Source organism: Trachypithecus francoisi, unplaced genomic scaffold (assembly GCF_009764315.1).
Source record: "Trachypithecus francoisi isolate TF-2019V2 unplaced genomic scaffold, Tfra_2.0 Lachesis_group0, whole genome shotgun sequence".
In the NCBI taxonomy this organism is placed as follows: domain Eukaryota; kingdom Metazoa; phylum Chordata; class Mammalia; order Primates; family Cercopithecidae; genus Trachypithecus; species Trachypithecus francoisi.
Window position 1 is genome coordinate 14,057,512 of NW_022681453.1, and position 24,078 is coordinate 14,081,589.

The 24,078-nt window shown below is 47.1% G+C and overlaps 1 protein-coding gene across 1 annotated transcript in view; it reads right to left on the bottom strand.

Moving 5' to 3' along the window:
• Positions 1-11,568: 11,568 nt before the first annotated feature.
• Positions 11,569-24,078, bottom strand: part of LTF (lactotransferrin) — a 29,316-nt gene continuing 16,806 nt past the window's right edge. The window contains exons 10-17 of the mRNA XM_033204937.1: positions 23,080-23,170; positions 22,205-22,258; positions 21,048-21,203; positions 18,964-19,105; positions 17,014-17,081; positions 14,894-15,078; positions 13,536-13,725; positions 11,569-11,794 (exon numbers count right to left, since the gene is read on the bottom strand). Coding sequence (XP_033060828.1) covers positions 11,760-11,794; positions 13,536-13,725; positions 14,894-15,078; positions 17,014-17,081; positions 18,964-19,105; positions 21,048-21,203; positions 22,205-22,258; positions 23,080-23,170 — 921 coding nt within the window. The 3' untranslated portion in view covers positions 11,569-11,759. The remainder of the gene's footprint in view (positions 11,795-13,535; positions 13,726-14,893; positions 15,079-17,013; positions 17,082-18,963; positions 19,106-21,047; positions 21,204-22,204; positions 22,259-23,079; positions 23,171-24,078) is intronic.

Here is a 24,078-nt window from a genome sequence, read left to right on the forward strand (position 1 = left end):
ATAATGTGCAGAGTCATGTGCCTGCCCTCCAAACCCACTGAGTCATGCTGCACCAAAAAGTGGCCTCAGACTGCTCCTCACTAAAGTGCATCCATCTGCCTTACACTCCACCCCTAGGCCAAGGGCGTCTTCTGGGTAGGGACATGTGCCCATAGGGTAGAGCCCTGAATCCATAACTCACAGCAACAATGCAGAGAGCAACACTACTAGAATCCCAGCTATGCTACTTGAGACTATTAGGGCCCAGCGTAGGCCAGAGCCCAGGGATGCGCACCATCTCTGCAGGGGTTCATCAGTAAGGCTCTTGACTACCTTCATCTCCTGTGAGACCCCTTGCAGGGCTGCTGTTATGTTCTACCAATTGTCAGATAAAGGTATAACATTGTCTTCCTAAAAGGGCACAGGTGCCTCCTTGGGCAATAGTTACTATGTCTAAGACCATTCGGTTTTGCAACACGACCGTTTTGATCTGATCAACCTCATCCATTAACGAGAGGAGAGACACTCAGGTGTACTTCAGAACCTGAGCAGCGTGCTCTGCTAGAGCAGTAACTTGTGCTTCTACAGTTATGACACCCACTCCAGGAATAGTCACTGTCAGGGGGTAGAACCACCAGGGTGCTCATCACACTCGCAAAATCCGAGAGTGTAGCACCTCCCAGTTATGCGGGCATCTGGGCAATGTGAGGAGAACGGTGGCAGGTACATAAGGCCACCCCCAGGTATGAGGTCAGTCCAGTTTGCTTATAGGTAAGGTCACCCTGTGTCCCCACAGACCCATAAACTCCCAGAGGGACACAAAATCCATTGGGCCCCGAACTTGGTGGGGCCACTTCTTCCACCATACCTTCGGTGTGGTGACAAGTATTATGTTTACACAGGCTGTGACGGGTACCTACAGTGCTGTTGCCCCAATGTTGCTCTATGCACAGTGGCGCCTGGGCCGGGGGTACTGCACATTATCCCACTAGCCAGCCTCACCCATCATAAACGCTATGGGCCAGCCAGGGAATGGGTGTTCTGTGGGTCTTGTAGCATCCTTTGTCCAAAACTTGCCATGTTGCATTCCAGGCATCAACCATGGGACCCAAGTCTCCAGCCATGTCCAGTTCTCTGCAGATACTGAATGTATGTGCCAAGGCAAGCCATCTGCAGCTGCTAGAAGGGCGGTGCAGATCCAACAGTTGGAAACATTGGTCACTTCAGCGTAGGTGTAGGCCCAGTCCACAATGCAATTGGAGCATGTTAACCTAAGGTTGGAATGACAGAGCAGGCACAGGTACTAACAGAGGAAAATCACGTCCCTCAGGCAAAATACAGGCTAACCTTTCATCACTGGATAACAATGCAGCCCCCAAAGGCTTCTGCCCTGGGCAATAATACCACACCTTCTCAGCTCCCCATGGTTCCTTTGGGTCCTGTATTCATGCCAAAGTCACAGGGGAGCTCGTAATAGGCCACACAGACAGTACATATGACCCCTGGAAGAAAGTTTCTTCCCTGGCCATTTTCCTACAAACAGTTAACTTCGGGGGCCATGCACTGAACACTCAAAGAGTGACATACATGTCATACTGTAGGCCCTCCCCACAGAGAGCTACGATGGCCAACCACCAGCAGTCGGGGGCTTTTTGGAGGGGCCATGGCCACAGCCAGGTTTTCTGTTCCCCTGCCTTCAGGTGTGTTGGGGCAGGCAACAACAGGTTACCATTCGTCCCCACACCTGGTCAGAGGAGGTTATCCTTATTGTGTATCTTCAACTGAATGGAGCCTCCACCTGGGCTGGGTTGCTTTTCCATGGCCATTCATTCAAGGTTTGGAGCATCAGGTCCAGCCTGGAACTCCAGCCCTGCAAAGACAGAGGTGTGACATGCAAGTATAACCCATTCTTCAAGAGCTCGTTATATCGCTCAGTCATACCCACAGCTTGCAAGTTGTGTGGTACATGGATTCCCCACTTTAGGTCCATTGTTGTGCCTGTTATCCAGTAAAATGTGTCCCCCTATCACTCTCAATGACCAGAGGGCAACCACATAGAGCACATATGTGTTGCAGGGCCCGGATGGTGTACTGTTGGTTGGCCACCCTGCAAGAATAGGCAAACAACAGGCCTGTGGCTGTGTCCACAGCTGTTAGCACATGCGTATACCCTTGCGACTTCTGCAGCGGCCCAATGTAATCTACTTGCCACCTGGTCAAGGGCACTTGCCCTGTTGCCAGTTGTGTAGCACTGGGCAGCTGCCTCCATTTAGGGTATGCCTGAGCACATGCTGGGCATTTCTGACAAGTCTCCCAAATGTCTTTCAGGGGCAGGAACAGACCCCAACGTTTATTGACCTGTTGCATCAGTTTACCCCCTGCATGTCCCAGTTTCCAGTGTAGCTACAAGGCCACATCTCACGTAGATGCCAACTCTAACCATTGGACTTTGGCCAAGGCTTTTACCTCATCATTGCTGGGCGTGACCAGAGGCATATGACCTGACAAATGATAAATAGTTACATCTTTCTGATAACCCATTTCCCAGAGGCCTTGCTACATGGCTTGGCCCCAAATGGGTTGGTGGCCAACTAGCCAATTCTGTATTATCCAAGTAGTTAACCACAAGGTTAGGCCTCCATAGACTGCCCAGCTAATAGTACAGATTACTGGTACAGGTGTCTCCTCCTTGGTGATCACCATCCATACTGCTCTAAGTTCAACCCATTGACTACTTTGTCCACACCTGGTTTCAAACCATATGGTGTTGGTACCAAGTTGGACTGCAACACTGGTCCAGGCAGGAGTAGCACCTCGGCTACACCCATCTGTGTGCCATGCCCCATCAGAAATAGAGGGATTCCCTTCCTTAAATGGCAGTGGCTGGGGATCAAGGGGTGCCTCAGGCCACATGGCCTTCTCTTGCATTAGCACTGCAGGTACCAAGACCTCTTGCAACTCTGCTGCTAATGAGCTTGTACTCAGTGTACTCTGCTGCTCCAAGTAAGTGCCTCACTTTGCCAAAGTGGATGTTTGCGTCATCCCAGTCCAGGGGGTCATTACACATGAAGGCACCCATCCCGCTGTCAGGTAGATCATCCATACTATGACTGTAGCCCATCCTATCACTTCTCACAAGCCTGAAGGGCAGCATATACAGCCGCTAGCTATTTCTCTATCAAGGAATACCAGAGCTCAGCTCCTTTCCGTAGTTGGTACCAAAAGCCTCCTGGCATTCTCAGGCACTCTGTGTGCTGCCATAGGCCCCAGCTAAAACCACCTGTGGTCACATGCATATCCAGTTCAAATAGGCACCCCTGGTCAACCATCCATAGGCTCATGCCTGCTGAATAGCCCACTTAGCTGCCAGGAAGGCAGTCTCAGCCACATCAGCCCAATCCCGGATTGCTCCCTTCTTTGTTAACTGATGCAATGGTTTTATCATTTGAGCTAAAGGGGGCACAAATGCCCACCAATATCTCAGGAGGCCCACAAAAGTTTGCAGCTGCCTCACCATGGTGGGCCAGGGATATGCCTATATTTTGTCAATGATGCCTCTTGTATGGCCTTCACCTTACCCGACCAGATAACTCCCAAGAATTTAGCAGGTAATCCAGGCCCTCGGACCTTGGATTTGTTGATGGCCCAACCACATGCTGCCAAATGTTGCCACAAGAGGGGTGCTGTCACTTCTAAATCTGCAAGAGAATCAGAGATTAACATAATATCATCAACATAATGGAACAAGTGGGCTCCCTTTGGACATTTTCAGGCTGTTAAATCCATGGCAACAAGACATGACATATGGTGGGGCTATGCACGTAGCCCTGCAGCAATACTGTGAAAGTCCATTGTCGCCAAGGCAAACTGTTCACGTCTTTCTAGAGCAATGTCATTTGAGAAGAATGCTTTGGCCAAGTTCACCACATAGTGGTACTGTCCCAGTTCCATTGTCGAGTGGTTCATCAAATCCATGATAGATGGCACAGCTTCCAAGCCATGTAAAATATCCACCTCCAGAATGTATTCAGGTATGGGAGAGACATACACAGTGTATAAGCGAGGAGCCAAGTGGCCAATGCCAAGGTATAGAGATACAGATTTCACTTTCACTGACTGGCCTCCATAACCATCAACGTATGCAGTTTTGCCCGAAAACTTAACTGGGTTCCCATAAACAAGGCTACAATCTATGCCAGCAACCACTGTACGTTGGTGGGGGACCAGTGGATTGCCAGTTCCACATGTGGCCTCCAGTCATCTGGTGTCCCCCCAAGCCAGGTACCTTTGGCCAGTTCCCTAGTTGAACAGAAGAGGCTCTACATTTCCACCTGGCTGCAGCAAGTAGTCTCTGAGCTGGAGTGCCTGGGCGGGACCAGGTCACCCAGCAATGCCTTTCTCCCCTTTGGGCATTTTCTGGAATTGCTGCCCTGGATACAACGATCTCCACAAAGTTAGGAGTATTTCATTGGGCTGCTTATCGATTTTTCTCTCAGTCAACCCCAGCCAAAATCAAATCTATCCACATCTGTGAGCGTGTCACTTGTTGGGGCCCCTTTTTTTCATTGGAGAGCCCCCTGTGGGTGGGGTACCTTCCCCTTCTTTATGGTGTGGACCCTTCAATCCCCCCGACGACCTTCTGCATCCCCAACAGCCGCCATGGCAGTGGTTACTTCATGTATACAGCACCCTATGTACGGGGTAAGGACAGCAGCTAGGGAGTCAAAGGGGCTCAGGAGCACAGAACCCAACACGAGATCCCTCATGTGGGAGGGGAAACATTCATCATCTGGCCCCCAGGTATTCGGGTCAAACATAGCCTGCCGCATACCCATCTTACACCAAACTGGCATATGACTGCCATTTACTCACACTTCACCAGCATTATTCCACACAGTTCACATGGCTGCCTGCAGCCACTCAATCAGGGTGTAGTCACCTTGCCCTGCCACTAACTACCTGCTCACTTGCAGCCGCTGACAGAGAGAGGGGTGAGTCATGATGGAGGCCAGCTTTTCCATCTCAGAGATGGAATGGGAGATACTATCTGCTGCCTCATTCCACAGACGAAGCATCCAGGCAGGCAGCAGTTCCCCTCGCGGCACTGCTTGCCTAATTCCTGCAACTCAGTTGGAGTATAGGCAATGTATGAAATGTGTTACATTACGGTGGGGAGTCCCTGAGTCCACCCTTGGGGCCCCAGTGGCTGTTCATGATCTACCTTCTGTCAGACCACTGGGTGAGCCCGCAACGGGCATTCTTTCTCCTTGGTATGAAACTGAGTGGGAATCTCCAGACAAGATGATGGACCCAGGCCTGCATTCATGGTAGCCTCTGATTCCTTTTCCAAGCTCTGAAGCCACACCTCCAGGTGCCCTGCCTGCACCTGGAGGTCCCCATTCATGGAAGCCTCTAATTATTTTCAAGATCGGTGTAGCCAGGCCTCCAGTCTGCATCCCTCAGGGACTGGGTGTGTACTTTTCTTAGCACAGTTAAAGATGCCCATCCAACTCTGCCAGCAAAGGCTCTCTCTTTCTTGGTGCTCTGTGCTTCCAGCTGCTTCAGCACCTTCTCAGTGCTCATGGGGGACCCATCCACTGCCATCCAGGTTTCCACTCAGGCCCACACTCACAGCACGGCTGCCACCAGGTACCACAATCCATTTTGTGGTCACATGGCCAACCTGGAATCAGCAGGGACCTAAGGCTCACTTACCTTAGGATCCTGTTCGTGATGCCAATTGTCAGGTTCTAGTCCAAACTGAAGTCCAAGGGGAGTTGGTAGGTGGGTGGCAAGTAACTGGAAAAACACTCGAGTAGGCGTTTTCAACATGGCTTTATTCTCTCTCTGGGCACGAGCCATACGTACGGTGTCAGCAGGGTAATTATACCTTTTACAGACAATAGTGGCTCTGAGCCAAGCACGTGATCATGTGAGTGGTCACCTAATGCACCTCACATGGCATGGTTACATAATGTGCAGAGTTGTGTGCCTGCGCTTCAGACCCACTGAGTTGTGTGCCTGCGCTCTAAACCCACTGAGTCATGCTGCACCAGAAGGCCACCTCGGCCTACTCCTGACTAAAGCACAACCATCTCCCTTACCGTGGGCTAAATCTATTGCTATTTATACTATTAGAAATTTTAACACAGTTTTAAATATTTACATTATTAATTGATGTTGAAATAATAAGCCCATTATAGATTAACATAAATAACATACTTTTATTTAAAATATCTGTATTTTTTAAAAGAAAAAAAATTAGCAACAGCAGTGATCCTTGGAATCGTCCCACCTCAGCCTCCCAAGTAGCTGGGACCACAGGCGCATACCACCATGCCCAGCTAATTTCTGTATTTGTTGGTAGAGATGGCCATGCTGGCCAGGGTGGTCTTGAGCTCCTGAGCTCAAGTGATCCTCCTGCCTTGGTTTCCCAAAGTGCTGGGATTACAGGTGTGAGCCACCATGTCTGGCCAGAAGCTGGATTCTCTGTCTTGTTCTCCATTCAATCTGTTAGACTGTCAAATGCCAAATAACCTTTGGAAAATTCTACTCATAAAATAAGGAGAAAGATAAATAACTTCTGAGTATCATCATTAAAATAGTTTGACCTCATGGACCCACTGTAAAGGTCCCACGTGGAGAACAGCCCTAAGCTAAACAGTAGAATGGCTGGGGGTACATAAACATTCAACCCATAACTGCTGACCACAAGAACACATTTTAAGTGTCTTCCTCTCCTGCTCCTTGTGATTGCAGACAGCCTCAGTCTGTAGGAGAGCTGTAGAGAGAACAAGCTCAAGTCCCTGATTTTACCTACAAAGAAAGCTGAGCCCAGAGACATTAAGGCACTTACTCAAGGTCACACAGTCACACAGCAGAGCTGGGGCTGAGCTCCAGGTGTCCTGCTACAGAGGCCACTTCTTTCTCCCATTAGGGACTGGCCTGTGATTACTTCAGAAAACAATGGTGAGCTAACTGATTCTGAATGCCCTTTACTGGTAAAAGCGAATCTCCTGAGGAAAAAACATATGCATGTGCTGGGCACAGTGGCTCAAGCCTGTAATTCCAGCACTTGGGGAGGCGGAGACAGGCAGATCACTTCAGGTCAGGAGTTTAAGACCAGCCTGGCCATCAATGTGAAACCCCATCTCTACTAATATTAAGCTGGGCGTGGTGGCAGGTATCTGTAATCACAGCTACTGGGGAGGCTGATGCAGGAGAATTGCTTGAACCCGGGAGGCGGAGGTTGCAGTGAGCCGAGATTGCACCACTGCACTGCAGCCTGGATGACAGAGTGAGACTCTGTCTCAAAAACCAATAATCGTAAAATAAAAATAAATAACTAAATAAGTATGCGTCACCTCAGGTGGTCAGTCAGCTTTCTCAGGACCCAAGAGCACACAATGTTCTTTCTGGTGTGAGTGACGAGGTTCACAGCACCACAGAGTCCATGACTTTTCCCTCAGAAGTGAATGCATGGCTAATTATTATGTATTTTTTTGTAGACATGGAGTTTTGCCGTGTTGCCCAGGCTGGTCTCAAACTCCTGGACTCAAGTAATCCACCCACCTCAGCCTCCCAGGGTGCTGGGATTACAAGCATGAGCCCCTGCATGGCCTGCACCTATAGTCCCAGCTGCTCAGGAGGCTGAAGTGGAAGGATCACCTGAACTGGGGAAGTTGAGGCTGCAGTGAGCTGTGATTGCTCCAGCACACTCCAGCCTAGGCAACAGAGTGAGATCCTGTCTCAAAAAAAAAAAAAAGTGAGCACACATGCTGGAGAAGAGGCCTGCAGGCACCCCTGCCAGTTCTGCACCAGAGCACACTGTAGCAGCCCTGCCGTGACGCAGGAAGAAGTTCCAGGTCCTGCAGCCTGGAGCATGGAACCTGAAGCCTGGAGCCCCCCATCCAATGGTGCGCCATGCTCGCCAGTACCCCCCAACATCAGCACCGAGGCACCAGCCATAGATAAATTTCTCACCTAAAATGTTGAGAGATGTTGCTAAACTGTCCTCCTAAGGCTGTGTGTAATAATATGGTCCTGCCAATATTGCATAAGACTATCTGCTTCATTACATCCTCACAATACTGAGTATCATTAGCAACTTGAATTTTAAATTGTGCTAATCAATGAAAAATGATTGCCTAATTACTAGTGAGTTGAAGCTATTTAACATTAATACTCCTTCTGATGGAATATTTTGCATTTATCACATTTTATATAAATTATCTCTATATAATTAGCACTAGAATGTCCGACTTGGTTTTCATTGTTCCTCACCTGTTTGGAAACACATTAAGAATGAGGGAGAGAATGGATGGGGACTCACCTAGGGATGCATGGATCTGATCTGCAGCCACTCTGAGGCCCTCTTAACACTTCCCCACCTCACACTCAATTTCCCCTGGTTTGTCCATAGATACATCCAACAATTTTTATGTAAATAAGAAAGAAAGACTCAGCTTTCAATGGAAAATGGTAGGTTGGATTTTAGAACTGAAGTGACAAAAAGAAATAAAGGATTTTATTATGGGGGAGGTCCAAACCCTGGTAAAAAACAAAATTCATTGAAATTGTTTGAAAATTCAAGGATTAAATCAGATTATTTTGGATTCAGTAGGCATTAGATTACTCTAAAGCCCAGGGATACTTTATTTTGTAGAATGCAAGGAAAGTATAGAAAAGAGAAACGAAGAGGTAAAGTCATAGCTAGTAACCTGGAAGGGGTCTGTAAGGAGCCAAAGGCCTGTGGGACGTGACCAAGTCAGCATTCCACTGGAGGCTATATGATCAAACAGCAAACTGTTTATCGTGAATGCAGGATGTGGGCAAACTCAACACTGCTCCCACTGCCAGAAGGTTTGCTGAGGGAAATCGCTTCCTGGCGTGGAGCTCCTTGAGATTATCTACTGGGACATCTAGAGAATGCAGTCTTACAAGCCTATTCTGGACGGAGCAGCTGACCCCTTCTTCCACGTCCCCCTTCTCACTATCTCTTTTGCCTAATAAATATGGAGAGTTGTGTAAAGCTCGGGGCCCTTGTCCACTAGAGGCAAAGTGCCCCCGACCCCTTCTTCCAAATATACTCTTTTGTCTCTTATCTTTTATTCCCACGTTTGCCCCCTTTGTTCAGTTTCCCTAGGTTCGTGCAGGTTACATAGTGGTGCCCTGAACAGCGACAGAATCTGGTGCTCTACAGAAATAACATTTTAAAGAAAGATTTGGGACTTAGAGACCCCAGGAGACATACACAAAAATGATAAGAGGATGAGCCCAAACCAATCTTAAAGTTGTGGCACAGGGTGAGGCAGATGAAGCTGTTACTGAGCCTCAGAGAGTGACTGGTGTCACAGCAAATGTTAGCAATGGCCTGAAGGGAGGGTTTCTGAAATCAAACGTGAATGATTCCTCCCCAGGAAACCCAACCTTGGGAGCTACTGCATGGTTCTCTGTATGGGGAAGTATCATCAATGCAGGATAAATTGTGAAATATCACAGGAAGCACCTTGCATCTAGTCAATCTTCTGTTTCCAGGGTGGCCTGTACAGCTGTGCAGGCAGAGGCTCGACCAACCTGGTGAGTAGCACGCAGGGACTGAGATCCAGCCATACCCACTAGGCCATGCTCTGGGAAGGGGGCAGGACCCGGGCAAAGGACACCTCTCCAGGACCGCACAGAAGCCTTTGTGGGCTGATGGGACATTCCTGTGATGGCTTTCTGGCTGGGCACTGTGAAATGCTCTGAAGATTTTTCTTTGCACTGTTGCACTAACCCCAGTGCGCCATCACTGCCTCTTCCTCCTGGGCGACCTCACTGATGTTGTGGCCATGTGAATTCTCTGGCCAGTGAAATGATGAAGATGACGTGGCCTCTGCCACGCAGACACTGTAAGTATTATTGTATGATGCTTTCGACTCTCTCTTTTCTTAAGTTAAAGCAGTTTATTAAGAAAATAAAGGAATGAAAGAATGGCACTCCATAGGCAGAGCAGCTGCCTCTGTCTCAAATTTTATTTTCCCCTCTCTCAAGCCCAACATGGCCAAAACTGGGGCTGCTGGTTCAGCCTGGGTCTCAGAATAAAGACATTAGTCACAGAGCCATTGTTGACCCATGAAGGAGAGGGACACAAGACAGAACACATTTTTGTCGTGTTAGCCACTAAGATTTTGACTTGGAGACCATTCGCTACAGCAATATAACCGAGCATGAACAGAGAGACACAATGGTGTTCCATTTCTTTTCAACCTGGAACAGGAGAATTTCATAGGTCGGCCTTACTTTCACTTTAGTATCTCATTTAGACAAGAAAGTTCATACTGTTCAAATGTCATGTTTTACGGTGCTGGCATTATCACTGCTGTGGCTACCCCATCAGATGTTGCTCACTGACTAATCTTCTCATGTTAGTGAGGATGGACAACACATCTGGCCATAATTCAAAGTAGCACATAGGAAAAGAGCTTCATCCTAGTATTATGGGACCTTAATTAATGTCCTTTCCTGACAGGTTTTAGAGGCTTTTGCAGACAGCAGTAGAGCTTTTCATCTCACTGACAGTGGGGAACATGGCCAAAAGGTTGCCCCCAGAATGGAGACAGAGTTTCAGGACACTTGTCTGATCTCTGCTCTTGAAGGGACAGTCTCACCCTGATTGACACTTTTGCCTGTTATGTCCAAAGAACCAATGGAAAAGCAGGAAAATTATTCCTTCTTCATTTCTGTCTTCGTTATTTAAAGTTACTCTGTCTTCACTTGTCTCTCCTCCTTTTCTCTGCTTCCTACTTAGCCCTTGAGAAATGCAATTATAATCTTTTGTCTCCCCTTCACCAGACACTCCCAACAGGGCAAGTTCATCTAACTATGTGCTCTTAGTTAGAAACTCCAGAGCAGAACTCTCTCCCACCAAGAGACTACCTTGAGACATAACAGTCCATTTACAAGCCACAGTATGCCCTCTATGAAACTCTTCCACCTGGAAATTTTTTGGCTGCTTTTACAACCTAGTTGTGCCCACACAGGCACCAGCAGTAACCAGCTCAACTGCCTGGTAGATAAGGCACCAAGGCTAGTACCCAGACCCCCTACTTGCTCACTTCCTGCCCTGTATGCCACACCCCCCATTGAAAAGCCTCTGCTTTCTGCTCCAAAGGTGAAGCAGTACCCTCAAGGCAAGAAGCCTGCACTTCTTCCCCTAAGGGAGCTTTGGAATAAAAGTCACCTTCTTTATCCAAACCTAGCTCTTGTTAATTAGACTCTGCAAGTGATGAGCAACTGAACCTACATTTCAGTTATAATTCCTATGCCTGCTCTTCCTGCCCTGCCTTGGGGACACACACACACACACACTCTCAGGCACACACATGCACGTGCACTGAGACAGCTATGTGAATAACCAACCAGATCCCCTTGGGAAAACCGGTGCTTGGCCTGGCCTTAAATTCCAGACCCTTGGGCATCATACTCAAGACTGCGAGAAAGAGGAGGGGCTGGACCTGAAAAACTTGGAAGGGAAGGTCCAACTGTACAGATATTTTGTCAGGCATGTGATTTCAGTATAAAATTCTAGAAAAGATGAGTGACACTTCATAAGGAGAGAATATCAACAATATTTCTCATTTTATTTCTTGCTAAGACGACAGCAGGGAATTGTAAGCAGACGGATAGACAATCCCCACCCTCGGCCAGGGAGGCCAAGGCCCCAGCACACCCGGGGAGAAGGGCTGGGGGCAGTGAATGGCTGAGGCTTCCTTGGGGAGGCTGGGCCATCTTCTTGGGTTTTACTTCCTGAGGAATGCACAGGCTTCCAGGAGGGCTGTGGGACACAACAGAGCAAGAGATTCAGAAACCGATTTCTTCTTTTTTTAAAATCAATAAACCAGTTATTTAAACCAATAAATCAAAGAGGATACTAAGAGTTTTCTCTGCCCTTCTCCCATCACTGTGAGTCAGTGCTTGCCACACTCATATTCCCGTTCCCCTACTCCTAGCGACTACGGTGTTCAAGGGAGCCAGAGTCTAGCCCTCACCAGCCAGGGTGTTTCCCTGCTCTGGCCTGAGAGACACAACCGCTCTGCACTTGTCTCTAATTGAATCGATTGTCACATCCTCAAGTTCACAAGACATTGGTGGTCCTCTAGCTTCTCCTGGAATGTGAACCTGTTTGCAATCATGCTCATCTGCAGATTCACTCATTCGTTCACAGATCCTGACTGAGCACCTGCTTTGCGTCAGTTGCTGTGCTAAGTGCTAGGGACTCAGCGTGGATAGACAGGCCTGCCCTCAAGAAGCACGTGGTCTATGCAGTCCTGAACTGGTTGCTCACAAGAAGAGCCCTGTAGCCATATTTCTCAGAGGGTGGTCATGACCTGCATCACAGTGACCTGACTTGTTGGTCAATACAGAAACGGGTTTCTCAACCATGGCACTATTGACATTTGGGGTCTGATAATAACTCTCTGTTGCAGGGGGCTGGCTGTGCTTTGTTTAGTAGCATCCCTGGCCTCTATAACACATTTGGTACCAGCAGCACCCTCTACGTTGTAAGAATCAAAAATGCTTCTCAGCATTGCCCAATGTTCCCTTAGGGGAAAAATTGTCTCTCATTGAAAACCACCGATAAAGACATTCCTGGCCCTGCTCCCATGCCTGGACCAACATCATCCCCAATGCCTCTGACTCTGGGTGAGGGACCAGGAATAGGAATCTGGATGATTGCAGTGCACAGGCAGCTGTGCACACTGAAATCCCACAATTATAACCTGGAGCCTTACAATACTCTGCGATGTCTTCTAAATATTTTTAAGGGATTAAATTAGTATCAATATATTTCCCTGGTTAAGATATGTTTTCCTACACTTGAATTTTTTTGAGGTTTTGTTTTCTCAACAGTTGGCATCTGTGGTAACTGTCTAGAATCAGATTTTTTTTTTTTTTTTTTTTTGAGGCAGGGTGTCTCGGTGTCACCTAGGCTGTAGTGCAGTGGTACATTTATAGCTCATTGCAGCTTCAACCTTCTGGGTTTAAGCAATCCTCCTATTTCAGCCTCTCAAGTAGCTGGGACTACAGGTGCTTGACACCACATCAGGCTAATTTTTAAAATTATTTTTGTAGAGACAAAGTCTCCCTGTGTTGGCCAGGCTGGTCTCAAACTCCTGGGCTCAAACCATCCTCCCACCTCTGTCCCACCTCTGCTTCCCAAGGTGCTGGGATGACAGGTGTGAGCCATCACAGCTGGCTGGTTTTGTCACTTCTCAATGCATATGTATATATACACTTTTCACTTTACTGAATAAAATGGATTATCAGTTTCCAAAGGTGTCATGACAGAGCAGTCACTATCAGTACTATAAAATTTATAAAAATGTATTACATACTGCTCTATTTTATTCTCTAATTCATTTACCAATGAGATTATAATTTCCTGGATTATAAAGAGATATTCTCTTTCCTTAACATTTTTACACCTGTGTTAGTTCCTAGAATGCTGTCTGGCCCTCAGACCTTGACCTTCACCAGTGGTGGTTTCTCGGGGATGCTAGCTAGGGTCTACTTACGGGAGGTTGAGCACTTTTTCAGATTAGTAATGGCTGTGACATACTGTGGTCCCAAATATTTTTCATACGTTGTTTTGCCATGGAGTCTGGCCAGACACTCAGTGTTGTCATTGAACAGAAGGTTTTTAGTTTTAGACTGGAATAAGCAAAACGTGCTCGGGCAGTCAGATCCATTTCTCCCAAATTTAGCCTGCAACAAAAGGGCAGACAGTGAGTAGTTAAGGAAAAGAGGAATTCATGGGCTAAAGGAGGCAAAGGGGTATTTCTCCCACCCAAGAACAGCCCTGAGAAAACCATGGGGCAGAAGGAGCTGAGTTCTAGAGTCATGTCACCTCCTTAGTGGAATCCCCCACCCCACACTCCTGCTGGCAGGCCCGCCCTGGGCAGCATCCTGGCCTCACACCACTTCTGGTCCTACCTCCTACTATCTGCCATCTTTCCTTCCTTCTTAACCTGCGACCTTTTCCCATACGACCTCTTATGGGTGACAAGGTGACAGCAGAGGGGTTCTGAGATCTGCCCTCACAAGTCAATTGCTTAGGACATTCTAATATGCAGCTCTTCTAGAGAGGCAGGCTGCTAGGAAAACCCAGGCTCGGCCACTAGCCAGCTCAGTGTGCAGGCCGGTCACCCTGCCTCCCTCACACAGTTCCTGCTCTGTCCCAGGCTCCCATGTGGGAAGACTGAGACCCAAACTCCTCAGTCATGGCAGCTCTCTTACCAGCACCAGTGTGTATGCACAGTAAGGGCTCCATAAAGGCCGATTATGGTGGCCAGTCTTATTATTCCTGGGTTGTTTTCTTTAAAAGTACACATAGAGAGTCATGATGTTATATAATAAAAATAGAAGTTCTAATAAAATCCCAGATTTTAAGAAAATTTGGGGATTTTCTTCAAATCACATTTAAGTAGCCCTAAATCTATGGGGCACGTTTTGGGTTTGCTGTTTTAGAGGTCTGGCCTAGAGCATTGTTCAGTTGGCCCAGGTTCAGGAACACCACCTGAGTAAAGCACTATACCAAGGAGTGTGGGAGGAAGGCTCAGTGGTTCCCTCATTTGCCAGAAGAACAACAGAAGGGCAAAAGACAGTCTCTGAGCCAGGCAGTGAGGGCAACAAGGCCAGGGCACAGAGACTTAGCCGAAATGGAGTGAGTCCCAGAAAGCCCAGTGTCAAAAGCCTCTGTTGTTCTTGTTGACACTCCGGGCAACCCCACAGCATGAAGCCAATACAGTCACCATGAGCTTCAAGCAGAGGGACTAGAGAGGCTCGAGTGGGCTGGTGCACCTAGCTCTGTGATCTCCCCACCTAACAAGAGCCCACACAGCTAAGAAAGCACTAGAAGCCCTGTGGTCCATACCTGTTGGTCGAACAGCACCTGTTTCAGGCGCTCCACCTTATCCGTCCGAGACACCACGGCATGATTCGGGGCCATGGCGAGATGGCAGCTCCTAGCCTCAGTCACAGGCTTCCGCGTGCCATCAAGGCACAGCAGCTCAAAGTCCTGCAGCTTCAAATCCTTAGCCCATGCTTCAGTGTTCTTTCCTGGGGAGAAAAAGAAGGTGGCATCATCCACAGCTCCCCTGCTCAGCCACCAAGTCTCTTCTGGATGGGTGTGGCCATCCCACTGACCTCTCAAAAGCACACACTGGGGTTGTGGTGATGTGAGGAAGAGACAATGAGCTTTGTCCTACACAAGCTGTACAAACTTCAAATATACCAAATATGAATGCTGTGTCCATGCAATGGAATGTTATTCAGCAATAAAAGGGAGTGAAGTTCTGGTACATGCTGCAACACGCATGAACCTTGAAGACGATGCTAAGTGAAAGAAGCCAGTCACAAAAGACCACGTAATAGGCTGGGCACAGTGGCTCATGCCTGTAATCTCAGCCCTTTGGAGACCAAGCTGAGAGAATCACTTGAAGCTAGGAGTTCATGACCAGCCTGGGCAACACAGCAAGACCTCATCTCAAAAAAAACCCCACCATATATTATATTACTCCATGTATATGAAATGTCCAGAATAGGCCAGCCTATGGAGACAGAAAGTGGATTGATGGTTCCCAGTGCTGAAGAGGGATGGGGCAATGACTGATAATATGCGCAGGGGTTTCTTTGTGGGATGATGCAAGCGTTCTAGAGTTGGACTGTGATGATGGCTGCACAACTCTGTGAATGTGCTGGAGATGACTGTATTGTACACTTTGCATGGGTGGATTTTTTTAGTATGTGAATTCTACCTCAATAAAGCTGTTACGAGTTCTTATTTTTTTAAAGAAGAAAACCCTCCACCTATGCCATATTTTTCAGTGAGTTCCAGAAAAAGAATAGATGGTTTACATTCAAGGAGAAATTGGTGTCTCTTCCCTTTCATATTCAAATGCTATTAGTGTAACTAGAGAAAGGAAAGGAACTTTTGTAGGTTTATCAAATATATATAGTCAATTCTAACAAAATACAGTTGTAAAGTACCAGAGAAAGTTAAAATTAAATTTGACATCAATCTGATCCCTGGAGATTACTTTAGTGAATGGCTTGTAAATTCTAAATGTAATTGTACGCATGTCTATGTTTGTGCAGATACAGGCTCATTGTTCAGGCTCCTGCTTGTCTCTCTGCCCTCTCCCTTTAAGAAAGCACTTTATTCATTCTCTTGGATTCCTGTATTTGATACTGAAATACTTTCAAATTTCCATGTCTGGTTTTAATCTCCGTCCCAAGAGACACTAGAGGGGGCAAAAGCAGAAGGGAGAAGTGACTGTGACTGCAGTGATTGCTGAAGGAGGGAGGCCGAAAGTGGAGGCAGTTCTTTCTCAGGGAACAAAATAGCAAGTCACCTGCTGAGACTAGGGGGTGGGAATGCCGAAGTGGGGCTAAGGAGACAGATACAGATTGGAAGGTAGCAAATGGCTGAGGACCAGAAGAGAGAGTGATTGTTCAAACATTGACTGGAAGATTATCTCCCGTCATCTGCAACCACCTGTAATTTTGTTCCCACTAACTCCCAAGGAGTCTCCAGACCAAGGCTCACATGGGGATGAATGAAGGCCTCTACTTCCTTTTTCATAAAGGGAGCCTTCATTTGCATGTGTTCACCCAGTTTTGCAGCGTCATCCACAGTTTCCAACAGGCATGCATGATCTCATGCATGAGGGCAGACAGTGCGTTTCTGTGGTTGACTAGACGAAGCCAGGGAGACATTTGCTACTGAGCATGGCTAGTATCTGTGTGTGTGTGAGTGTATGTGCGTGTGTGTGTATGTGAGACAGAGAGTGTGTGTATGAATTTGGTTTCAAAATCCATATGACACCTACAGATGTTATCATGTTGTCTACTGAGATAAAGATTTTTGGAGTTCTTTTAATCAAAAATCTTGAAAACGTTATAAAACCTTCCCAAAGGCAAACCTGAACACTAAGATGGGTTGTGATGCCAAAGACTCTGCTCTGAAGGAGAAAAGGAAACACTTCCACCTACCCTCAGTGTTCTGCAAGACAGTGACATCTTTCACAAATGCAACGTCTCCAGCACTCTCGGCCAGGCACCTAAAATGTTCCAGAAAATATACACATAATTACAGAAGAGAAACTAGTAGGGCTTTCATAAATATTTGTAATATGCATTCCAAAAACTGAAATACAGAAGTACACATCTACAAGACAACTATTTCTAGGAATTTACTGTTTACAATGGCAGATTGAGCACAGGTTTACCTGTCCTCCTTTTAAAACCCTACATAAAAGACATTACAAAACCAAGAAAGCTAAAGATATACAATCCAGGAAACAGGCAATCTAACATGAAGACAAAGGGAAGCACCAGAATAATGGTCAACAGGACCCCCAGGACCACAGATGTGCAGGTGGCCTGCAAAGCAACCAATCCAAACTGCAGCAGGAAGATGGACACATTCCGGAGCAGCACTTCCAAGTAAATGATGAAACTGCGATAGCACCCAGTGTGTGTGTGTGTGTGTGTGTGTGTGTGTGTGTGTGTGTGTTGTTAGGAGATTTACATTACTGGCAGAGAGTTTTGGGATGAAGTAGTGTTGTTTTTTTTTTTTCAAGTGCAGAAAATTAAGCAAATAAGAAAAGACACCTATGAACTCCAGAGTAAACAAAAAGTTTGTACAATAAGGGAAATATAATATGAGAATAACGCTTACACAGTCATAGGTACTGAATATGACATTAGCATGTTGGGTGCTGAAGAGTTGAAGTTTGTGGTTGTGGGGTGGAAGAGGTGCTGGGGGCAGTGTGAGAGGCTAGATCTTCTTCTATAGTACAGAGTCAGCAGAAAGTTAAAAATTAAGAACCAGCATTATAAGGATCATAGAAATAAAGGGGTAAGACACTGGTTTCAGCGTTTAATTATTTTGCTATAAATTTCCCCAGTCTAGATTCTAGATAGAATTTAAACAAAAGACAAGGAATTTTCTTCCGGTATAAATAGGAATATTAAAATGTGGTTGTTTCCAGTGAACTAATACCTTGTCGCAGGTCTGAAAAAAAAGAGGAGCACACGATTCTTGCGGGCTCTTATGAAACATGTGTTCAGCATTTCTGAGTAGAATCACATTTCCGTTTGCAAATCCTTAGTCCCTTAAAGATATTTTTATACATTCACAAAACTTTTGTTTTTGTTTTGGGTTTTTTATGAGCCACTCAGAGTACAGCAAAAGCCACTTTTATGTCATTTCATCACCGGAACAAGGCAGTTGAATTTATACTAAAAAGTTCAAAGACACCCTCAGACACGTGACGCCATCTGGTGGTGAAATGTACTCTCGGCAAATGGAGGAAAAGGAACCCGGGAAGATCCTCTCTGCGCCCTTCACACTGGTAAATCGTGCCCCTGAGAAGCAACGCCCGGATGAATGGCGCTGTAAAACGTGGGGTGTGGTTACAAATCATGAAGTGGTTATAATTTGTGAATTCTGAAAACTTGTTTTTTGGCTTATTTTTCACTTGGTTACTGGAGAATAACACTGCAATTCTGCTATCTCTTTGCCATTTCCAAGGCCAAAGTCAGAGAAAAGGGGAAACCTACAACATAATGGTGACCTAGGTGAGAAGAGAGGGGGCGGCAATGAGAAAGAGAATTCTGCCCCATAAATGGAACTGTAGAAAGCGCTTAGGACACCACACTCTACCTATTGGATTTTCAGGATGAGGCTACTGAGGCCTACTGCTGTTGATCTTGGCTCAAAGCCACAGGGAGAAGCACTGTGGAGCTGAGGTGAGACAGCCCTGGTGCCAGCCTCCACTCTCCGGGGCGGTGGGTGTGGTGGGGACAGCCCTCACTGGGGCCACCCATGAGCCCCCACTCTGCTGTGACAGGTCACATCTGGCCCCTTAGAACTGCAATGCCAACATGCTGAGGGATGAGGTGAGGCCCCATTCTGATGGAGCTCAGTCACAGACTCACCGGAAAGCCCCATTGTAGCCGTAGTATCTCTCATTGCTGTTGGGCACGCACTTATTCTCACCCTGCTCATTGCCAATACACAGAGCACAGAGATTAGATCTCGGGTCAGCCCCAGGGGCACAGCTTTGACTGAAGTATTCATCTGGAGAGAAGGAACACAGGGAGTCAGCTCTTCCAACTTCTTCTATCCATCCTTATCCTAACAATTATCCCCATACTCCATAAATCCAAACAACAAAGTATAATATTTCGACCGCTCAGCCAATTTCTACTATGGTTCCTAATTATAATCCTACTAATCCTAACCTGAATTGGAAGCCAACCAGTAAGCCAACCCTTCATCATAATCGGACAAGTAGCATCCACAATATATTTGATCACAATTCTAGTCTTAATGCCACAAACGGCCTTTACTTAACAGCTGATGCAGGTTCATTTCCATTCATTAGACTTCCCAAAACAGCAGTCTGGATAGAACACACTCACCATCACAAAGCGACATGTTGTCACCAACATAGGACCCAGCAGAAAAGCTTCATTCAGACTGTAGGCACTGACGGACTCCCAACTAAATCTGGAGATGACAGCTGTGGCTGCCTGGAGGGTCCCATCATCACAGTCTCTTGCTGGGGACTCAGCTCATGACCGTGATGGCCGTGTGCATCAGAGTCTGCGAGTTGCCTAGTCCAGGATCTGATTTTGTTTTCATCAGTAATGGAAACCCTGCTTTGTATCTGGGTGCCTGGCCCTTTGGTATAAAGACTAGACTTATCAAACTCCCTGGAGCTCTTATGGATATACGGGTAGCTACTGGCCAGTGAAATGTCAGCAGGAGAGTTGGGTGCCAGCTTCTTAGAAACATCCTTGAAAGACAATTGGTACATGTCTTTTGCCCTCTCTTCTCTTTTTTCATCCTGCACATGGAATGCAGAAGCAGGGACTGGATTTACAGATGCAATGTAGGCCATGAGGTAACCTTGAGCACAGACGCCATACAAATGGCAGAGTAGCCAGATGATTAAAGCCCAGGTTCCAGACACCACATTGTCTTAATACCGGCCCTAGGCAAACCAACACTGGACTTCACTTCATACCAGCCCCTAGGCAAACCACCTCTGGACTACATGACACAGAAATTAACTTCTGTCTTGTTTAAGCCTCTACTATTTCAGGAGTTTTCTGTTCCTTGCAGCTGAACCTGATCTGAATTCACTCATTGTATGATTTAACCCAAAAAAGAATAAACAAAGGTGACAAGAAAGCTCTGCCCCACTGAGCAAATGTCACCCATTATCAGACTCCCACAACCCCTGCTGCTGGAAGAACCACACTATGTGTCAACCTCCAGAAAAGTTGGGGGTTCCCACCCCATCCTGGCAGTTTCCCTACAGCTCAGAGGCTACCATGGAGCTAGTGAGGAGCAGAGCCACATGAAAGCGTGCCCCAATCAGGATCAAAACCCATGCAGTGGAGCCCCTGCTCTAGGAGACGGCCATACAAGAGGGGAGTCTCATTAAGGATGTGCTACACACCACGCTACAGGGCCCGCAGCAGGCAGGGCATGGCTTATGCTGACTAAGATGAGTGCGGGGTGTGGTGGGGAGAGAAAACTCTAGAAGCAGGTGGAGCCTGACTCTTGAGGTCTTATTCAGGCTCCTTTGCTGTGTAGAGTAAGCAGTCAGTTTTGCTTAGTAACAGGAGTCACCTTTCATGAGGCAGGCAGACACATTTCCCCAAGCTAAGAAGCCAGAGTTTGAGAGGAATTTAGGTCTGGAGCTCCATGAGCTAAAAACCATTTCTACATCTTGGAGCTTGCATTTATTCTTAGGGTGCAGCGAAATAGGCAGATATTCTGATCTTTAATCTTGGGGTAGGGTGAGTGGGCATGGGAAGTGCTGTGCAGGGAAACCCCCAGTGCACCCACGCCTCCAGGGGGCAACCACAGGGGGAATTTCCTTATGCCAGAAGAGGCCTGCAGGCCACTATCAGCCTGCAAATCCCTCCCTTCCCTTTGCTAAGGTTCCACAGCACAATGTGCCTACCCCCCAGGGTGGCCCACCCACCGCACCTTTGGGACTCCTTACCAAATTTGCAGGAGCCCGTCTGGTTGAAGAGCAGGCCTATGGGGATGTTCCAGCCTGCAGTCCTGTCCACGGCTGTGTGGCAGGACTTCCTGCCTTTCAGAGAGTTCCACGTAAGGCCAGTGTCTGAACTCCTAACCACCGCCACAGCAAGATATCCTGGCATAACAGATGACAGAAAAACAAGTCTTAACCTCCAGGAGGCCCAGCATATGGATTCCAGTGGAGCTGACTGCAGCCCAGGCCAAAACAGGCCACGAAGCATCACCAGGCAATGATTCCCACAAAGAACTGGCCTTTTCAGGTAGACCGAGAAAGCATAAGCTGCTGCCTTATGTTAAGGCAAGATTGATCTGAGCTATGAAATAAAACAGTAAGAAAAGCTGATTCTTTTAGTGATTACAGGGGACTGTCTTCAACCAGCCACACAATGTCCCTGAGTTACAAACCAGCAACGTGTCTCAGTGTAAGCTTCTAAAGCAACAAACACTATAAACAACAAGAGTGACCCCAACAGTACATAAATCACCAACCACAGTGTGCATCAGGCAAGAGCACCGACATCCAGCCGAGTAACTGCTGTGTGGGTGCAGGGGCGCATTTCTCCAGGGACCGCCCTGCAGTGAGTCTGAACCAGCCCTGTACTGGTTGAACTCAACATGGTTGCCATTGTCCTCCTGAAAGAATGCATCTGACAGACACCCACCAAGGGCAAGTCTCTTCTGAAACTGAGCAAGCACCAGCTCTGATGGGCAGGGGGTGTGGTGCACAGAGCACTGGATTTGACACGAGGGACCCTGGGTCAAGACCAGGATCTACCACAGTATTACCTGTGGCTTGTGAGTGAGATCCTGGGCACTTGGGGTCTGTCAGTGCCACTGTTTCCTCATCCCCATGAAGCGGGGGAAGTAGCACTCCCTACTCCATGACCAGGACACAATGAGGGACTATATGGATGTTCTTTGCCAAGTGTGAAGGTCAATATAAACATTCATTGGAACTATTCCTCTGTGAATTATTTGCACCATTAAAATTATGGCTCGTAGAAGCTCTATAGCTTCTAGGGCTACAATTCTTTCTATTTTTTACAGTTCTTGCCACTTCCTCTTCCAGCAACAAGAACTTATCCTTGACCCTGAAAGTGGCTAATGCCAACTCACCTTCCACAGGTCTATCCACACAGTTAGGATCAGGGTCACTGCTTTGTTGGGGGTCTGGAAGAATAAAGACAAGCAAGACATCATTATCCATTCAGATGTAGTGAGAAGCCACAAACTTTTAAATCTCAATGATGCAGAATCAAATCCAAACAGACCGTCCCAGCAGTTCCATGCAGGAGAAATGCGTCTATGTGTTCACCAAAAGACATGGCACAGAGATTCACAGCAGCACTGCTCACAACAGCCACCAACTGGAAACTACTCAAATGCCCATTCACACTCAAATGACTGAATAATCACAGTAGACTCACACAGTGACGAGACTGAACAGTCTGCAACTACACGCTTAGGTGAATGAAATGCATAAAGATGAGCAAGAGAAACCAGACAAAAAAACACACACACACATGCTGTGCAACTCCTTTAACATGAAGTTTAAAACATAGACAAACTTAGACCTGCGCCCTCAGAAATCAGGAGAGAGGCTTCCCTTGTAGGAGTAAGGGGGCTGGGGACAGGAGGACACAGGGGGCTTCTGAAACTTGCGCAGTGTTTGATCCGGGCCCGAGGGTGCATGGACTGTATAGTGTGTGAAGTGTAATGAGTTGTACATTTATGTGCACTTTTCTGTTTGTATAATTCACAAAGATCTTCTGAAAAATTAAGAAGATAAAACCAATCTGTCCCTTGTTAGTTCTCAACACAATAGGCCTTTGTGGATAACAGGGCCCCTTTCCCTTCTTCTTTCCCTGATTCTCCCTTTTGAATGTATCTGTCCATCATAACGTTTCACCTGCATTCACCGAATGGGATTACTCATTGCCCCACTCCCATGACCCAGAGGGAATACACCAGAGAATGCTAACTCCACTTACTGTAGTTCTCTGCCAGGACAGGCACCAAACCACATTTGCCTGCAGTGTACACATATCCTCCATCCAAACTCATGGCATCAGCTTCTCCTTTCTGCAAAGACAGAGCAGATCTCCAGCACCACAGGGAGGCTGCATCTCATCCTGCCTGTCTATACAGCTCTCTGAGGGAATGGTTTTCTGTCAGGTGACCAGTGAAATAGCAGAAAGAGATGGATTGTTCGAACCAAGCACCCAGAGGGAACACCATGTGCACCTCTAATTCTCTCGCAGCCCTGCCTGCTTTCTGGGCTGTCAATTCAACTGGAAAGACCAGGCACAGCTTGCACTAATCCTCTGTTCTGTGAGCAAAACCTTTTCTGTGCCCCTGGCACTTTGGGGACACCCCCCTGGAGCAGTCTCACTCACTGAAGACACAGATGGGAAGAGCTGGCTTCATCTAATCTGAACTCATTGCACTCCAAGCGCTACACAGAAGTTGTGCAACACAGAAGCTGAAGCCGTCATATTGGCCCACCACCAGAACGAACAAGTCCAGACTACAACACAGGGTCATGGACTCATCAGGAGTACGAAATGCCCTCTTTGGCCCAGTAATACTTTTTACAACTATATTAAAAATAGAGATGTGGACAAAGATCTCTACTCAAGAATGCTCACCACAGGGTTATTGATAATAGCAAAGTAAGGGACAAAGAGGAATGGGGGCATGACTAAACTGAGCCATATTCACATAAAAGATACCCTGGAAGCTTGTTTAAAAAATGTTTTTGTCTGAGTGCTATGGCTCACACCTGTAATCCCAGCACGTTGGGAGGCCGAAGCAGGAAGATTGCTTGAGCCCAGGAGTTCGAGACGAGCCTGGGCAACAAAGCGAGACTCTATAGCTGCAATAATAATAATAATAATAGTAATGCAGGCATGGTGGCATGTGCCTGTAGCCCCAGCTACTTGGGAGGCTAACATGGGAGGATGACTTGAGCCCAAGAGTTCCAGTCTGCA